The 19,707-nt window shown below is 41.4% G+C and overlaps 1 protein-coding gene across 5 annotated transcripts in view; it reads left to right on the forward strand.

Moving 5' to 3' along the window:
- Positions 1–19,707, forward strand: part of GRM1 (glutamate metabotropic receptor 1) — a 190,876-nt gene that overhangs the window by 110,806 nt on the left and 60,363 nt on the right. For all 5 annotated transcript variants that reach the window (XM_042016768.1, XM_042016770.1, XM_042016772.1 and 2 more), the window contains exon 3: positions 8,496–8,731. In XM_042016768.1, the coding sequence (XP_041872702.1) occupies positions 8,496–8,731 (236 nt within the window). The remainder of the gene's footprint in view (positions 1–8,495; positions 8,732–19,707) is intronic.

Genomic DNA, 19,707 nt, shown 5'->3' on the forward strand with positions numbered 1-19,707 from the left:
GGGTTAACTGGTAAATCATACCAGTCTCTTCCTCAGTCACACTGATCCTCTCGAGAGATAACCATCCCCAGGTTTGACACGCTCTTCAGTCTATAGTCCATGGGCGGTTTACAGCCCACAGTGCCATAGTAGCGCTGTGTGAGTTCTCAGTCTAAAATCTGCACAGTCTGGCACCAAATGCTCCTCTTGTACCTTCTCTTGCGTGTGTGTGAGATCGTCAGAGCAGCAGTCTTCTTTTTAATTTCTAAAGCTTTCCCAGAAGGACCTTCAGTTGTTTTCTCTCATGCTTCCAGTGTCCAGAACTGATATTCCCATGCTTTCAGCTCATTTTAGTCAAGACTGACCTATGGAGGTGAGCAAACTGGAGAAATCTAAAGGCTGGAATTCGGGGCACATTTGATCCCAGCACAGTTTGTGGGAAAAGGAAACAGATAGGAATCCCACAGTACCTTATGATGCTGGTTGAAAAAGACCGGGAGCTCGGTAAGGTGATAACTCCTGCCTACCTCCATCCATACATGTAGGAGCCAAACTACTGGCCTCAACTGAGGCCTGTATTGAAGGAGGCGATTTTTCAACTCTATTCGCTTTTGTGAGACCCCACCTGGAGTACTGAGTCCAGCTCCGGGTACCCAACATAAGAAGGGCTTGGACCTGTTGGAGCAAGTTCAGAAGAGGCCACCAAGATGATCAGAGGGATGGAGAACCTCTCCTGTGAAGACAGGCTGAGAGAGTTGGGGTTATTAAACCTGGAGAAGTGAAGACTTCAGAGGCTACAGCACCTTTCAGTACCTAAAGGGGGCCTACAAGACAATGTAGAGGAAATTTTTACAAGGGCATGCAGTGATAGGACAGGGAGAAATGGTTTTAAACTTAAAAAGGATAGGTTTAGATTAGATATTAGGAAGAAATTATTTTTTGTGAAAGTGGTGAGACACTGAAGCAGGTTTCCCAGAGCCCCTGGGGATGCCCCCTCCCTGGAAGTGTTCCAGGCCAGGGTGGGTGGGGCTTTGAGCAACCTAGTCTAGCAAAGGGAATTGCAACTAATTGACTTCTAAGGTCCCTTCCAACCCAAGCCATTCTATGATTGTATGTTATCACCTATTCGTTTTCCTTTCAGCTGAGAAAATTTAGTGAACTTGATTCTTCTGGTTTTGAGGAGGTCAGTCAGTTCTCAGCAGGCCTCAGGTTACAGAATGACAGACAGTACACAGCTGTTCAGCCTGCTCCTGCCCGCAGTGACATACAGGCTTATCTGTAGCTGTGGGATTATTCTCCTAATATTGCTAGGACTTATAACACAGGTAAAAGTAAAACTACCCTTTTTAAAAATTCCTTGTTGGCAACTGAGGAAAGCTCTCCCACCCTTCGATGCAAGTGTGTAATACTAATGAATTAGCTAAATGAGTAAGTGCAAAAATGGCCCTTTGTTTATCATGTTTGCAACAATACTCACTAGGAGTAATGATCAGCACTCTTTAGCTGACATTGCTGACTGCTGGGATTGACTGAAAATGCATATACCTAAGGAGGAAAGTCACTTCATGAGTTGCTGACTTATGAGTGTTGGACAGTCTCAATTTTCTTTACGTGGCATCTTCTGTTTAAGGCATGTATTACACAGACACTGAATATCTTTGGTAGTGTTCCTTATTGCCAGAGAACAGGCCCATCCTCCTTCACAATAAGGTAATCGTATGTTTTCTTCACATCAGGCGCGTGAAATAAAGAATTTTTTAAAAAATCTACTCCCAGAAGAAGGCAACTGAGCAGTCAGCTACGGAGCTGTTCATGAGTAACTCTGGGCCTGATTCTGCCACCTGTGATCATAGCATGTGGCAACACTGATTTTTTTTTCTCTTTTTTTGGCCTATGAAATTATTCCACTTGCCACAGTGGCACTTTTTGGGTTAGTCTTATGCTGAGCTCTGAGTTTCCATCCATTCTGCCAGTAAAAAAGCGCAGCTGTATGACTCTTGCATGCAGACCGGAGAATCTGTGCTGGCTTTTCCAGTGGGGTGCTGTCAGAAAAAACTTCTATAAAATGAGAAAGTGAAATTTGCAGGCTTCCATGTCTGACCAGCTCTGGAAATGCAGAGCACTGGCATTTTCCAGAATCAAATAACAAATTATTTAAATGCCACTTACCACTATTTTGGATTTTGTAGCATTTTGAAATGCCTCTACATAAGCAGTGTCTGAGCCTCTAAAAAATCAGTGTCTGACTACCACACAGAAAGTCAGTTTTGCAAAAAGTAACTTCCAATTACATAGTCCAGCCTTTAAAAAAATATATGTATATAATCCTTATATAATAATTGTCTTTAAAAATACAGATATTGACACATAAAAATGTCATGGCACTTTACTGAATGTTGAATTCTCTGAGTGGTGCTGTCCTCATACGTAAATGCATTAGAAGTTTGACACAACAGCAGGCCAGTTGGGAGCCTTGGGAGCGTGGCAAGAAGGAATTCAGCAGTGGGGTCTGCAGGGATGAATATCAACATGACAGGAAAGGTGTACTGACATGGACTTTAGTTTTGTGGAAAGGAGACAAGGCAAGAAGGTTGATTCTGAGCCTTTTGTGTGACAATTATGGTCACCTAGTTCCCTGCTACCCTGTTTGAATAGGATATCTGCAGGGAGCCTCTGTGAAGGTTTAACACTGGAAACTAAAGAGATGGAAATCATGTTAGTATGACTGATCTATTTGGTTTTATAATGACAAGAATATCTGCTGTAGGCAGAAGGATTATTGCAGAAATAATTAATTTAGCATTTTAAAAGGGCTTCTTGCTCTTAATTTCTTTTATTTTTATAACTTGTCCAAAGAAAAAGAAAATATCTTATCATGAATGAAAACTTCTTAAGAAAACATTACCTCAGCTAATGCAAAGGGAGTTGCAGCTCTCCAGTCAGAGGAGTCAAAATCAATTGCCCTCTACAGCTTTGGTCAGTCAGATCAAACTGTTCAAGGGTGCAGGGATCAAATTGCCAGTCAGTATCCATGACTAACAAATGTGTTTCGTTTTCTTTACCTGTGAAAGTGTGCTAACTCCCACAATAGTCACAGGGCAAGCAATCCTCATAAGCATGTTTACTTTTGTGGGTTTGCCTGTTTGGAAAAAGCATCTGGACCAGTAACTCTCTGAGGGCTGTGCTGAGAAGCAGAGCAGAGCTGCTGCTGCATCATTTAAGAGTTAAGCCCTGAAGAGATGAAAATAGAAAGGCTGATTGCTGGTTGTCTCATCAGCCCTTGTGAAAAGCAGCTGACATTATTCATGTTTGGAAGAGGAGAGGAAATTGGAAATCCATTCCATTTCTCCCAGTGTTTCAGTCACAAGAATATATGTGACTGTGGTTCAGAAAATATAGGGAGGCTAAGACGCTTGAACCACAATTCATTGATGTCCGTTGTCACAGATGAACAGAACAGTAGATCGACTGAAAAAAAAAATAGCATCTGTGATAATGAGAAATAGGACTTGCGGTGCTCTGGGGTAGCTTTGGGCTTTTTCCCTTTCCTCCAATTTTTGTTTGTGAATGAATATTGAAATTTGGATTTGCTATCATTAATGTCAGCCACCAGACTGGGACTTGGACCAAGAGCAGCTTGCAGAGTATCACTGACCATTTTGATTGTGATAAACACCACAAAACCATAACAAAAGCTGTTCTTTCTCTCCTAAGAGCAAAAAGAGTGGTTGCTAGTTTGACACCCACATGCTTTTCCCTCCCTCACTGTTTCTGTCATCACATTTTAAGCCCCCTCACAGAGCTTCAGATCAACAGTTGCACAAGACACCCAGCACATTTCAAGGCTGGAAAGTCACTCGCATGGACACTTACCAGGGATGACAGTTCGGGTAATGGATATTGGGCCACCTCCTGAAATCTGTATTAAAGGCACACAGAGAGATGGGCTAGCAAAAAGTGCTATGTGTAGTGCTGCTTGCTATTCAGAAGAATGAAAGAAGGATAGTAGGTGGAATGTACTTGTTCTGACAACAAAAGAATAGTATGTGCTTCCTTTTTAAAAAGAAATTTCATTTTTATGTTGACTCAGCTATTGGTCATGTGATTCTGTCACTGACATTCTCACTGTCATCTGGACATCAGTATTGTGCTGTTGCCCAGCAAAACACCATCATTTTTTTCCCCACCATCTTCTGGACCACTATCCATTTATTCATATGACACCAAGGGTGCAATTCTTCCAGCCAATCTTTTTTTAACATGTATATAAACAGCTAAAAGGAATACAAAAAGGTATTATAACAGGATCTTAGGTTTCTAGTAATCTTCCCACAGCTGGTGGTAGGGCTGCACATCCCCCTAGGGCACATTTCAGCTCAGTCACCCTGTAGCTGCCAGGATGGCACAGATCCCCTAAGAAACCAGAGGACTCCTCTTTGCTTCCTTGACTTTACTGAAAATAGAGTAAAGCTCCCATGTGAGCTCCAATACATAGGAACTTTTTTTTCTCTGATTCCAGTGCTTTTTATTCCCATTTTGCTGAAGATAAAACTTATCAGACATATTTAACAATTTAGAATAAAAAATATTTGGGGCCAGAAAGAGACAAACATTAGGTGAAAATCTGTGTTCCAGTTTAGGGGGACTCTTCAATGAGCTGCCCTCAGAGGACTCAAAGTACACTTTCTTTTGTCTTTGCAGATTTGCTCTGTTTTGCCTTCAGAGTGTATGTGGCAATTTTCCAAGCTAAACATCTTGGGGAAGGGGGGAAGAAAAATAAATAATTATTCTTTGGCTGGTAGGAATCCAAGCAGTAGTGAAACTACCTCATTTCAAGAAGTTCTTGTAAAAAATGGCTCAATTTACTTAATCTTTTTGACTTCCTAATGTTTCTGCTTGAGTCTATAGTTTGAAAGCCAAAAACATTGTGACACATTATGAGGTAATTATGCAATTAGGACTCAATTACTCATTCTGTAAGACTGATCTCTTTCCTACATTTCCTCCACATAAGAAAAAATAAGTATTGTGTCTTTTTGTCCTCTCTAGTGAAAATTTCCATCTTGAATTATGTTAGAAAGTTAGTTATCACGGTTTTACCTTTGTAAGGTTATCTAGACCAGGATTATCTAGACTGTGGTCTGTCATGAAGTGGTCAGGGGTGCATGGTACATTTTATTATTTGTCCTCAGCATACGGACAAGTGAAGAGTCAGCGGATGCAGAGATGTTGAACTGCGGTTTCTTTCCCTCTCCAGAATTTCAGGCAGCCTGCTGGGGCAGGGAGCAGGGATGGACTGTAAAATTGTAGGTTTTTGACTCTGTGCACCCCTGTAGCAATTCAAGTGCAGCTGCCAGGCCGAGGCTGAACCAGGTGGGTATCACTTGGGCTGTATTAGTACAAAATACTATGTAACCTGCACCCCAGGCTGTTGGAAGAAATGACCAGCAGCTTCTGTTCACCTTGACAGAGAGAGTCCCTTTGGGATACTTCCAAAATCACTGTCTCCCTCCTGTGACCTATACCCTGTATCTCCCCCAGCTCTCCGCTTTTATACACGAAATACAACATGCACATACTTGTATCTCATGCTGCATGAAGATATTGGTCAACAGTTTGTAAACTCGGAAATTCTGGGCAGTTTTACTGCAAGGCCTTGGCAAAGGGGAAAACAGAGAGGAAATCCTGCCTTGAAGGTGCCATGCTAAAGTACAGATTTGTGAGTTCCTGAGACTAGGTTGAAAGGAATATGTTGATCACTCTGCACTGCCATATGTCCATGGCTTAAATAACTTCCATAATAGAGGTTGGCATTTTGTTTGCCATGTGGAAAGAATTTAGTACATGGTGTAGTGGTTTGGTTCAAAATATCTATGCATTACTTATTTTCCTTCTGTGAGATAAGAATTAGGAGAAAGCATTAAGAAACCTTAAACAGTTGCAGTACAAAGAAAGAGTTTTATTACTAATAGAATTAAAAGTAAAGAGAAATAACAAGAAATTAAAGCAAACCCCCTCCCCCTTTCCAGCACTTTCCTCCTTTTACCCAACTCACACAAAGGGTAACAGAACATGGGATTTTAGTCAGTGTTGCAGTTCTTGATAAGTCTCTTTCATATGCTTAAGGAAAAAAGGGTTTTCTTCAGCTGCACATGGTTCCCAAACTGCAGACCCGCCCGCAAAGAAACAATCTGCTGTGGTGTAAAACATCTCTTCCATGAAAATCTCACAGTTCCTTCACACTGACACACATGGGCCATCGCATGGGGTTATTAATCTTGTTAAGGATGAATTACTTTGGCCTGAACACAAAGGCTTTTTTTCGCCATAAGTCTCTAAAAAGCCTCTCAATAATTCTGTATAGCCTGGCGTAGGCACTCTTCACAATTTTCACAGGCCACACGTGAACTTTTCATCCCTCCATGTACTCCAAATGGATTAAAGAGACAGTTTGTGATATTACAGTTTCTTACCACAGCATGCAAGAAGTTTTTTAAGCTGCGCGCGAGAATTGCGGCACCGCCCTCTTCTCTCCCGTCACCATGCTCAGCTCCGTCCCACGTGACTCACTTCTCTTTGACTCTGACGCCGCCATGTTGAAGGGTGTTCTTGTTCAGGCTTTACAGTGGAGAAAGCCTTGCTCCCTCTGTGCTGCTGGCTGCGTGGTGTCCTCTTCAGTTCAGCACGAAGTGTGCTGGCTGCAGACAGGAGGCTCTGCCAGCTCCCGTTGGCTCCGCCGGCTCCGCATGGAGGAGAGGGATCCGCCGGTCCCAGGAAGCCATGCCAGATGGATTTAGCTGTGAGCAGTCCATGGCTGGTTTGAGCTGCCTGCGGCTCTGGGACGGTTCCCCCCCAGTGACCCAGGGTCCGTGCTGCGGTGTTGGGAAAGGGGGGGAGCAGGGGCCCTGGCCCGGCCCGGTGGGGCCCGGAGGCTCAGAGGCCCCTCCACCTTCCGGCAGACCAGCTTGAACGAAAGACAATTCCTGCCTTTCCATGTGGTTTAAATATGTAAATTGTGAGAAGCGTCATTAGTCTAAAAACCTGTCCATCAGCTCAGGTTCAACCCACTACACGTGGGTTTTCCTGTATTTTCATGAAGAAATGCCATTTTCTTTCCAGGTGCTTAGAGCACAGACAGATACAGCAGTTAGTATGAAAGCCAACTAAACCATGCAGCTATTTAGTCTTGTGGCCGAGGACCAGAGGCTCACACATGCCCAGTGCATAGTCACCTTACAGCTGTTTGACTAGGACTGTGCCAGAGCTTGCTACTTCAAATCATGCCTATTTTCCTTTGTGGATTCCCAGGCACCTGTATGCTGAGTGTCTCATAAATGCCTTCAGCTGGTAATGGTCTGCACCACAGCACTCTTCTCAAGGCTGTGTGTAAGAGGCTTCTAACAAGGACATTGTTTCAGTCTGTTTGTAATTCAGGATGCAATCTTCTTTTGGGTGACTCTGAGACTTATCTCAGTGGTCAATTGCATTTTTCCTCTTGAGCTCTCTGCTGCTGGAAGTGCTTCATCTGTCTGGTATTCGCAGAAGCAGTGCAGCTGATTTGATTCTGAGTGCAATATTCCTAGACCTGAGGTGCCAGAATAATCTATTTCTCTCATTACATGCCCAGCATTTTAAGATTAAGCAATGGCTGACTTTTATTTGCACTTAAATTAGACTGTAAAAGCACTGTTCTTAGGGGACCCTAATAAGAACTGGAGAATGACACTAAATCAATGGACTCCTAAAGAAGGAGAAAAAGAACTAAGAACTAAACTAAAGCTCAGATGCTAAGCCCAATGGACTTTGTTCAAACCTGTTAAGATAGACTTTCCATGAAATAATGTTGTCAAGAGTTTTATCTTCCGATTTTCAAAAGTATCTCATATATGAGCAGAGAAGTAGAAAGCTGTTGTTTCTTAATTAAACCAAAAAGAAAAGAAAGAAGAAGAAGGAGGAGAGGGAAAAAAGCATGTTGTAACAAATCCCATGCAGTGTGAGAATAGCATGTTGTTTTCTTTTTAGTTTGGTCGAGCAGTCTTACTCAATTCTCTTCCAACAGAATGCATTTCTCACTTCATGTTTGATTTGAATTGCTCTTCCAGCTGTATAATCCATGCACGCTGAGGTCTATTTTGAAAAACATCCAGGCTCCTGGCTCGTTTTCCTTTTCATCAACATTAATTTTCTCAGTTTCCACCTCTTACAGAACAGCAGAAATTAGGCAGAATCTCTTCAGTCACAGAGACATCACAGCACAAGCTATGCCAAAATAACCTTTCCAGAAGGACAAGGATAAATCCTCATTATTCTGGATGAGTTAATGAGGACTCTGCACGAAATCAGTCAGACTGCTCATTACAAGTTGCTATCGCTCTGCTTTCTCTGCCTGAATTTTACATCTTTAGATTCCCCATTAAACACTTTCTTCCAAGGGTGCCAGCCTGCCTTTGGCTGGTCACTTTTTCAAAACAAGCTTTCTGTCTTTGTGTAATAAGGGTATTTTTGCCTCTTTTCAGTGACGGTTGGGCAGACAGAGATGAAGTCATTGAAGGTTATGAACCCGAAGCAAATGGAGGCATTACTATCAAACTGCAGTCTCCTGAGGTGCTGGCGTTTGATGACTACTACCTGAAGCTGCGTCTGGACACCAACACGCGCAACCCCTGGTTCCCTGAGTTCTGGCAGCACAGATTTCAGTGCCGCATTCCAGGGCACCCTCAAGAGAATCCTAACTTCCAGAAGAATTGCACTGGTAACCTGTCAAATATTTTAAATTTTTTTTCCAGTTTTTGAATCTGTGCCCTGGCAAAAAATTGTCCTTGGTTCTGGTTTGGGTTTTTCTTGTGATTGTTTTGTTGGCTTTTTGTTTGATTTTTTTGGTTTGCTTGTTTGTTTTTAATTAAATGCTTGTTGTTGTTTATTTTTGTTTGGTTTTATGCAAAGAAAGATGATGACCTCAAATTGTACAGATAATAATCCCGGCCCTGGTGGGAGTATGTCTGGTGTTGGTTGCACAGCCTCCTCTCAATTTAGTTCTGCTCTGTTATAGAGTGACTTACCCCCTTTTCTTGTTTTAGGGCTATGCTAAGGCTGACAGGAGTGCCTAAGTTTGTAGTATGGCCTGTAAAAAATAAAGAACCATGAAATTTTAACAAAAATAAGAACAAATTTATGCTTTTTTTCCTCAAAGTCAGCTTTTCTGATCAACTGAGTAATCAGGAATTTCACAGACAATATTACAGCAGAAAACCAATTTTAAGGAAAATTGATGAGTCTTAAACTTGGCCAGTAATCTGCTTTATCTTTTTTTTTCTTAACCCAGTAAAACATACACAGTTTGCTTCTACTGTGTAGCATTCACATAAAAAACACATCATACACATGGAAGTAACTCTTACCTCATAGCCAAGGGAAGTGTACCTGTGCATAGACAGGTTTTATCTTTCATTCAAAATCCAAGAAAATAAACTGAAATGTTTCAGTAAGATTAAATTTATTAGTAAATTGAGTGATGATTACATTTCTATTAAATCCTTGCTGAATGATTTTTGCATATATTTTGGTTGTAGTTTGTAAATGCTTAATTTCTAGTCAAAAGGGTATACTTGATATTAAGGAAGTTATTTCATTAGAAACAAAACTAATGAAGCCTTGCTTCCTGTCTATTTCAGTCATATTCTTTACATTTTGACCTCTTCTATCCCCTAGCAGTAATCTCAGTTGGTCTTCACACGCTTCCTGAGCTGGATTCCCACAGTTTCTAGTTCTTTCCTTCTCCATCAGTAATACTTCCTAATAAAAACTTCCACAGTACCTTTTGTTTCTCCCCAGTTCCCTTATTCACCATTGAGGCACATTATCAAATACTGTCACTGACTTAAAACTGGGTTGATGTGCTGACCAGCAGGCAGGCTGGCCAGTCTGGGTGCTGCGGGACTAATGGCAAGCCAGACAGGCTAAATCCGTGTTGATAATTTTTCCTGAAAGGAGTTACTAACTTTGGACTTTACCAAAATGTTGATTTTTGGTGTAAATATTTAATCGGCTTTAGGAATGCTTCGACTCAGACAAAGGAGTTAATATAGGCCAACAAGGGCAAAAATTGCTAAGGAGAGTTGAGTGATTGATGCACAGTGCAAATACACAACCTTCTTTTGTGAGAAAAGAAGCTTAAAATTGCACTGTTCCGTTCATTCCATTTACACAAATAAATTTCATGCTGATGAGAAAAGGCTTAATTTTCAGGCATCTCAGCAGCTGTTATAAACATGGGTAGTTTTTTATCCAGCCTCTCTTTGGTTATGAAACTAAAAACTTGAGTCTGAACCGGCATAGTCACCCTTCATCTGGTGGATCAAAGGCAAGAGAACTCACCACGTGGTGAGTTCAAAATGGCCAACATGGGGCACTTCTGCATAGAATGTGTAGGTGAGTTTTCAGACAGCAATTGCTGTAGATTCTAAAATTGTACTTAAGCAAAAAAAAAAAATTCACAGAAGAAAACAAATGGGAGCTGCTTTATTAAAAAATACCCCACCCCAAACTTTTCAGGATGTCCCAGGTTTGAAGTCACTGGACATTGCAGAGGGTCTGAAGAGGTATCATTACATGTCTGCCTAGTGTTCTGGGCTTCTCAAGGTGTCAGGGACCACTACATTCTGATAATACTAGTGAAACACAAAATCATTTGTCTACATTGGTAGACTCTAACAGTTATCAGTGTCAAGTCAGGCATTCAGACATCTTTCCCTCCTCTAGAAAGCTGTAAATTTTTGCATGAAACCTCAAAATATGTGGTACTTCTTAGTCGTTGCTGGAAAGCAATCAGGTCTTAAATTTGGTGGTGTACCACTGATAACCCTCAGACTTATCACACACAACTAAAAAGTTCATAAATGTCTCAAATCACCAAAGGGAAGCATCACAAGGTATCTTTCCCAATAATGACATACCTACAGAATCAAGAGATCTACGTGTCCCCAGCAAATCTGGGGGCAATACAATATTTATTTTTCTTTAACTACACAGATCTGACTGCTGACTTTCTGTCACCTCCAGAGCTTTCTGTGCATATGTCTTTATCTGACATTTCTGGAAGGTTAAGAATGTCACTTTAAATACTAGCAGCTTCAAAGCTGTTTGGTGGAGACTTTCTCTCCAAGAAAGTCCAGTATGAAAGTGCCAAGAAACCACGTTCTTTACTTCTCACAGATTTGGAGGCAGGCCTTTTCACAAACTCTCTGTTAATAAAATGAGTCTGGATTGCCTCTTTCCTCCTTCACAAAGTATCTCCATACACAAATTTGAAGGAGAAAATGCATGCTGCTCAATAAATAATAAGCACTAATATTTGAAACCCATTAAAAGTGCCAATAGATGATGTTCTGACTTTTTGTGGTACTACAGATTTAAGTACTGCTGCCACACCTATATCACCCTAGGAAAATAATCAGTATCCAGTACTGGTATCAATTCCAGTATATCTAAGAGCTTTTACTCCTACCTCAAGTATACCCTCAATATTCCTGTGAAAAGGCACACAGGGCCCTGCACCATGGAAAAAGCTGAGTCCCCTGTGGTCCCAGGAGTCCTTGCATATTATTAGCATGTGTTGTGACTGTCTCTGGGTCATGATCTCTTTTGTATTACAGAAGTGCACTGCTAGTCCTTACTGAGAACAAAGCACACCCATACTTTAGCATAGACAGCACTTATCAAAGGACATACTGCTCAAGTTCATTTTCCATGTCTGGAGAGTTAACTTCTCGGGAAACTGTATAATGAAAAAGAAAACCATGTACAAAAGTTCTTGTGATAGGCAAGCATAGTGTAATTGTATTTACCCATCAAGAGGCTGCTAGGAGCAGCCAGAAACAACAAAAAAAAAACCCCACAAGACAGCATTGTTCTTTGAATACCTTATTAAAAAATATTCACAATATTTGAACCTATCTGTTTTAAAAAGGAGATTAATAGCAAAGTTTGTATTTATTGAGAATCTTCAGTTACTGCCTGCCCATTATAATTTACTCATATACAATCTAATCAGTTTACTGAGTGATTTATTTAGAATTGCCACTGGCATGTGAAGTTCAATTTTTATCATTCATGGATAGGCAAGGACTTCTCCTCAAGTAATTACAGCTGCTGCATTTGCAATTTCTCACACCCTGTTACTGTTGACTCAGCACTACCTTGGGATTGCATACTCTCTACCAAGCAAGAGAAAGCTAGTTCCTAGAAATCTCTGTTCTCTGAGATGAGAGGAATTACTGCTTGAATTCCCTCATTCAGTCTCTGAGAAGACTGGTGGTGTCCTTCAGAAACTCTCAAGTTACACTGAGCTCTGAATGTACATGCATGTTTTGGGGAAAAAAGGTCTATCTGGTCTAAGCATTATTGGAAGGAAGAAAGTCCAAGTGTGTTTTATTCTGTGTAGGCTGTAGGATGCCTAACAGTTTGCCACATTTTCAAAATAGCTTGTCTGGATTACTAGAACTATGTTGTAGTAGCAACAAATTCTTGGGAAGAGAAGAAATCCATCAAGACTGTTGCAATTACTGCTCTTTTGGATCATCCCTTCTTGCAAAAATTAAACAACTTACTTTTCCCACTTGGGTGGCAGCCAAATGAGTGGGAGCTATTTTTGACTCATTCTTTGCAATGTTTAAGCCAAGTGGCTCTTGTAAGGGAATGACTTTTCCTATCCCTCTCTCTTTCCTTCCCTCTTTCTCCAGCTGCTATAGGAGATGTTCTTCCTCAGTAGGGTTCAAGTATAGAAACTTTCTTATATGTAGATGCATTGGATCTGGCTGAGATGGGGTTAACTTTCCCCACAGCAGCCCTCATAGTGCTGTACTTTGTATTGGTAGCTAGAAAATGGTTGGTAACACACCAGTTTTTTAGGGCGCTGCTGAGCAGCTTTCATGCTGCATTGAAGCTCTCTCCCACCCCATATCCCCACCCTCAAAGGCTGGTAGGCTGGGAGCGAACAAGAGGTCAGGAGGGGACATAACTGGGACAGTTGACCCAAACTGACGAAAGGTTCCACACTATATGGTGTCATGGTCAGCAATAAAAGATGAGAGAAAGGATGAGAAGGTGGGAGAGCATTTGTTATTAAGGCATGTGTCTTGCAAAGCAACCAACTGAGGCCCTATTTCCCAGGAAGCAACTGGACATCATCTGCTGACAGAGTTAGAGAATACATTCTCCTTTTCTTCTATACATGGTCATTGTTTTTTTAATCAAGCTGCCTTTAACCTGACCCAAGGGTTTTAAAATTTTTTTATATATTTTTCTCCCATGTCCTGCTGAGGGGGAGGAGTGAGAGAGTGGCTTGGTGGGCACCTGCCAGCCAGTTGAAGTTAACTTACCACAGTAGAAAACACATATTTGTATATGGATATTCTCCTAGAGTTTCCTGGATATCTAGCAGGCCAAAACCACTTCCAGTACAGAGTTGTTCTTAAATTGCCTGTGCCACTAAGGTACTTTTAATGGATCCCATGTAGCTGCTACAGTCTGTAGGAAACAAAGCATGTCCTACAGCTCTGCATGGACCCCTTATTCACAGTGGAATTCAGAAGTTCACATCATTCCTCATGCCCTTCAGATGAAAAGTCAGAACAGAACAAAGTGTTTTAACAGGAACAAAAAAGGCTGTTTCTGAATTTGAGGTACTGAGACACTATCTGACTCAGGACTGACCTGACAGAAGGTTCCCTTAGCACACAGCCTCAGGCACTGCCCCAAGGAACAGTCACTACTTGTCTCAGTTCATTAGAAAACTCAGCCCTTTCCACATTTTGCAGATTGTACACTGACAGCAAGGTTAGATGATAGACTGTCTATGTGAGGTAATAGAGTTCAAATATTTTTCTAATAAATTTGTAGGACGTTTTCTCCCTGATGGGATAGCTCAAATGTAAGGGAAGTGTTTTTTTCACACAAAATTTCACTGGCAAATCTTTCTCTGTTGTACATGGTGAGCCCACGTTGACCAAAATTAAATGCAAGTCATACTCACACAGAAATGGTGTAGAACTCAGTGCAGTGCAAACACTTGTAGGGATGTCTAACTGCTTTTTTACAGAATGCCTTATTTTCCTCCTGGCAGATAATACAATGGCTGGAGTTTATGTAAACCAGGTGGGATGAATCCTCCTCTGCACCACAAGAGACAGTTATGAAATTGGTAATGGAACTGATGCAAATAACAGATTATGCTCACAGCAGTTCATCTGCTGGGACAACAAAATACATTGGCAGGCAATGAGCACAAACATTTTTCAATAGAGCAAAGTGGAACAAAGTGGGCAATTCATGATTCATTCATTGATTCAATTGATCTTTGTGAAGAAGGGTTATTTGTCAGTGAATGTATTTGTTGCAGACAAGAACAAGAAATGTAGATATTTTTTGTTCCAAAGGAGGTCATAGTCCAAGTTCCCTTTAGGATGCTTACTCATACTTTGGTCATGCCATAAGGATTGCTTTATCTGCTAATTCCTGTCTTGGTCCAAGAGAACTGCAAGCAATCAGTCTGAGTGCATCCAGAGTCACAAGGATCACAGGATCACTGTCTAGAAGGTAGCTCTGGAAGACTGTAGTCCAACTCCCTGTCAAAGCAGTGTAAGTTATCAGTTCAGACGAGGTTGATCAGGCCTTGTAAACCTCCAGGGCTGCACAGCATGTCTGGGAGGTTGCACAGTGTGTCTGGGCAACCTGTTCCACTGCTTGAATGTGAAAAAGTCTGGCCTCATATCCGGTCTAAACTTCTCTTGTTTCAAGATGCGCCCATCATCTCTTATTCTTCCACCAGGCTTCACTATTAAAAACCTGTCCCTCTCTTCTTCATAACCACCCCATAGGTATGAGGGGCTGTTGTAAGGTTCCCCTGCAGGCTGAACAAGCTCAGGTCCTTCAGTCTGTCCTCAAAGGCAAGGAATGCAGCTCCAGATCATCTTGATGGCCCTCTGCTGCATGCACTCCAGGTTATCAGTGTCTTTTTTTATTAGGGATTCACAAACCATGTGCAGTGTTCTAGATGCAGCCTGATGCATGCCAAGTAAAGGATGGTGGTAGTGGTTAGGTAACCACATGCCTCAGTCACTGGTTGTGCTGTTGTTACCATCCTGCTTACAGGATGCTGCTTGCCATCATTCCTACCAAGGATCTGTACGTCCACCCTATTCTTGTGTCAAATTTGGTCCTAGGAAGATGTATCTTTTCCCATCTCCTTTCTGCAGCAGACATAAATTTTCATCACACCTAACCAGTTCTGGATGACCACCATAAATCCTCCTAACATATCAAATCATGGGCAGAACATAATGATAGCAGAGGAATCTTGGGAAGAAGGCTAAATATTCCAGAAGAGGCATTTATGCTTTGGTATAAATAATGCAGACTCATACTTCTTGAGATGAAAATGTCAGGGAATATACATTATTTTGTCACTGGACTACATTTGGTATAGCCATACTCTGAAAGAGATGTGGAGCCCTGTGCAAAGGTGGTTTAAATATTAGAGACCCATACAGCAATACAAAAATCTGTGCAGTGTTACATGAAAATACCAGTTCAAGTACAGGAATAGTGTATTTATGTCTGTGGAATATTATACCCAAACTTTGAAATCGACTCATTTCAACAAGTGGTTCTGATGTCAGGTGGAGTTTTTTGCCTCTAGTTAAGATTTCTCTGAAAAGCATCCCTAAGTGTTTGCCACCATAATCACCCACTCATTAAAAAGTGACTGGTTTTATCCCATCCAGACATGCAGTTCATATAATTTTAGTGAAAGGTTTGGGGTTTTCTGACATAGGATATCTGTGGTTTAGAAATGGTACTCCCCAATTCAGTGCCTCAACCAAGACTCTCCCAAACCTGATGCGACTCACTCACTCACCCACTTTCCCCCCCACCCCTTCCCAGTCCAGGAATGGAGTAGAGAATTAGAGGCACAGAAGGTGAAAGGGGGTTAAGATAAGAAAAATTTACTGGAAATAAAAATTAAATAAGAAAGTGAACAATAGCAGAACAACAAGAATGAAAAGTATAAGACAAAGAAACAAAGAGATGGTTTACATGGAAAACTGCAACAAATACCGACCAACTCTTCCCCACCACACCACCTTTTCTCCCACGGGAGGGGAATGTAAGAACAAGGCCCTTTCCCTCACCTTGGCAATGATGTAAGATGGTATCAAATAACATTACAGTCTTGGCTACAGCCCATTCCACTGATTTTGGCTGAAACAAGGGCAAGGATAATAACATCTTTTTAGGAGATCTACAGGGCCTCTGCTCATGCCTGTCATGATTGTTTTTCTGTTTTTGTTTGTGAAGTTCTCCTTGATTGCACTTACTGCACCAGATGGGAAGATAGAAGACTGATGGCTGCCTATTCCCATCCTGAGACACAGCTATACTTGGCCAATGCATCTTTCAGATTACATCCAGGCCACCAGTAATGTAGTTCAGAGGTTCTCTGAACTTCTTCTCAAGACCCACCCAATTTTGATGAATCTATATGAGATGACATGGGATTTTCCTTTTCTCATCTCAGTGGACAATGCACTCCAGGATGTCTACTTGATTTTTCTACACTTTTCTGAAGGAGTGAATGCATTTCCAGTGAGAGTTGATCTGAGTTGTTTTCAGAGTCGGATAAATTAGACCCAGCAGACATTATTAGGGCTCATCCTGCTGTGTCAAACAAGCATGTAGGTGTTTCTCTGAGAACATTTTTTTAATCTCAACATCTGCTGGGCTCCCCCATGAAGCACCTGTCCCATGAGACTTTTTATCAGCAGAAGCACCTACAGTAGGAAGCACTGCCACTGCAATAATTCAGAAAAAGTAATTATAAGGCAACAGCCTGGTGTGCACTCTGCCAAGTCAGCCACTGCTTGTCAATCACCTTTGTGATATATAGGAGACATATTTTTAAGCTTTTGAAGAAGGAATTAAGCTACTGACATGCCATAATTTCTTTAAAATATGTATTTACAGTAAGTATCCTGTGACTTGTCCTTGCTCTCCTCTGCTTTGCATTCTCATTACATACTTAGGTGCTGTATCACACTCTTTTTCCTCAGCATTAGGCAGAAGATCCTAGTGATCACAGCAGTGCTCAAAACTGATCTCAATTTAATGGGCACCTAGAATGAAGCCCACGGAGGACAACTTGTCTGAAAATATTCTAGTTGCTACCTTTCTTAGTCAAGGCTTTTTTACAGCAGATAAGATGGGAGAGCTGTAGTCTCATTTTATTTCCCAGGCAATGCTACAGGAAGCTTTTAAGGCTTGAAGATGAGGAGGATTAATAATGTGCTTATCTGTGATAAATCATATTAATTATTTGGAGAAGACATTATGGCCAGGTTTTTGTTCATTTAGTTCTAGCTTTTTGTTTCCACGTTTGGAAAAAAGCAGCTATATTAAGCTTACATTTTTTATTTCCAAAAATACTTTTAAACCAGGCTGTCTATCAATATACAATAAAAAAAAAATCTTTCTTCTTTGGGGATCCATAACAAAAAATGAGATCATCATGAAATAAAGGAGAGGAGCAATATACATGTGCCTTTGTAAACAGCATAGAAGACAATTTGCAGAGCCATGCATATTACAGCAGCATATGACAAAAGTTTTCTGAATCTGTGCCTGCATTTTCCATTTTGGATTTTAACAGTAGAAGTTTGCACTTCTGGTGTTAAAAAAATCCTCAGGTAGGTTTGTGACATTCACCCTTCTCCATTACAGGGGTAAACTGATGGTGCTGCTAAGGAAGAGGACACCTGAATCATGCTCCCTTGTGCCTCCTTAGGGCTCCTGTCTCCTGTGCCTAGAGAGAGACAGGGCACTCCTGACTGTTCAGATTGCCATAGATGATTTTATCAGGAGCATGGTGAGGACAAAAGCACACAATTAAAATAAATTGTCTTGTTCCTAGAAATCAATTGTGCAGGTTGTGCATCAAAACAATTAGCAGAGAGATAACATTTAACCAAACCAGTAAGTCAGTCAGATGAAATAACACAAGTATCTGATCTGCACACAAGGCAAACTGCCTTCTGTCAGCACCCCATGTCTTTTATTAGATGATATCTTCCCTCTCCTCTTTTACCTGTAGGTGGAAAGTTTTAAGTCAGCTTGCAATTTTACAGATTGTCATTACTGGCAGCATTACCCCATAAATACAGGTGCAAAGGAGATGCAGTGGAGGCTAACACATGTAGGCACAGACCCACACACTCACACATGTCTAGCTGCAGCCCAGAGATGCTCTTTGTACACAAGGATATTTTCTGAAAAATAGCCAGCAGAGTTCTTAAAATAAGTGGGTTCCTCTTAAAAGACTGTGGGCAAGCAGTGGCATAAAGAACAATAAATTATGAGCCTGAGTGGTAAAACCTAAACCATGAAAGCCACAGAATTTCCTAGTCAGAATATGCTGTATTGGTATACACAGGGAGAATAATCTGATGGAAGGTGTGCGCTCTGAAGAGTAGTGCTGCTAGAATAAATCTCTGTTTTCCCACTCATACTGGGGTGTCTGGGGAAGCGCAGAAGTCTGCTTGTGTAGAGAGAGCTAGGGAAAAATGGTGAGATACTGCGGAAGTATCTTTTCAGCTTTTTTACTGGCTAGCACTTGTAGTTCAATGCCTTAGAAAGCCACGAGCAGCCTAGAGAGGTAGCACGGGCAATCTAGCATTTTAGTAGCTCTAAAATCGGTAACTGTATCAGCTGCAAAGCTAATACCACCAGCAGAAGCAAAGAGGGAGAAATATAGCTCTCGATTCGCCTAAGTTAAAATAGATAAGCCGCAGTTAGCAGCTTTCAAAAAGAAACAGACAACAAGAGATGTTCGCAGAAAGAGTTGCAAAGCCAGAGAGGCGGGGCCTCCCTTGATCTTCTCTTTTATTCGGAGAAGGGGAAAGGGGAGGACTGGGGGCGGACCCGGGGTGACCGGCCAATGAGACACTGCTAAAGAGCTTGAGTTACATTTGGTTTTGCCCGCGCTTAGAACAAAGGGGTTCAGAGCACATGGGCAGAGGCAAGGGTCTTGGGGAGGGGGAGGGGAAGCTCAGAACAGGTAGCAACAAGATACTGCAGCTAAACTGGGTTGCTGGCTGAGCCAGAAATCCATTGTAGCACCGCAAAGTACTAGACTAGATGATTTCAAAAGGTTTCCTTCAGAGATTTTTGAGATTCATACAGTAGAAAGTAGCTTTGGAGGAACCCGCAAATTCAAAGCTTCAATTTAGCTCTGCACTGAGGCTCAGCTCTACAGGAATGAAAAAGCAGGGCTGTTCTCTTTAAAGCAGTAGGACTGTACACATCATGCTATTCAGTGAACTGTCTACTTTCTGCAAAGGCCAGCTTACTCTGCTCCTTTTTCTAGGCTTATTTTGTCTAAAAATTCACATCATGAAGGCCCATTTTCTTGAGCGATCTCAAGTACTTCAGTGTTTTCTGCATTGTCACGTTTGGCTATGCCCAGGAAAAAAAGAGGTGGGCTAAAATGAATGCTTTTAAAATTCTTTCAGATCAGAAAGAATTCTGCTTCTGTTTTTCTGTTGAATTTAACATGTGAATACAGATTAGGACCACTTACTTTATCTTCTGATTTGCTTAGCTCTAGTTTGCTGCTAATCAGTGATGCATTGTCCTCGTGGAGACATTGTTCAGAAACTCCTAATCTTACCTTAGCTTTAA

The sequence above is a fragment of the Corvus kubaryi genome, unplaced genomic scaffold, assembly GCF_017639235.1.
Source record: "Corvus kubaryi isolate FWS band 111438036 unplaced genomic scaffold, C.kubaryi_AGA036_p1.0 split3-73, whole genome shotgun sequence".
NCBI lineage: Eukaryota > Metazoa > Chordata > Aves > Passeriformes > Corvidae > Corvus > Corvus kubaryi.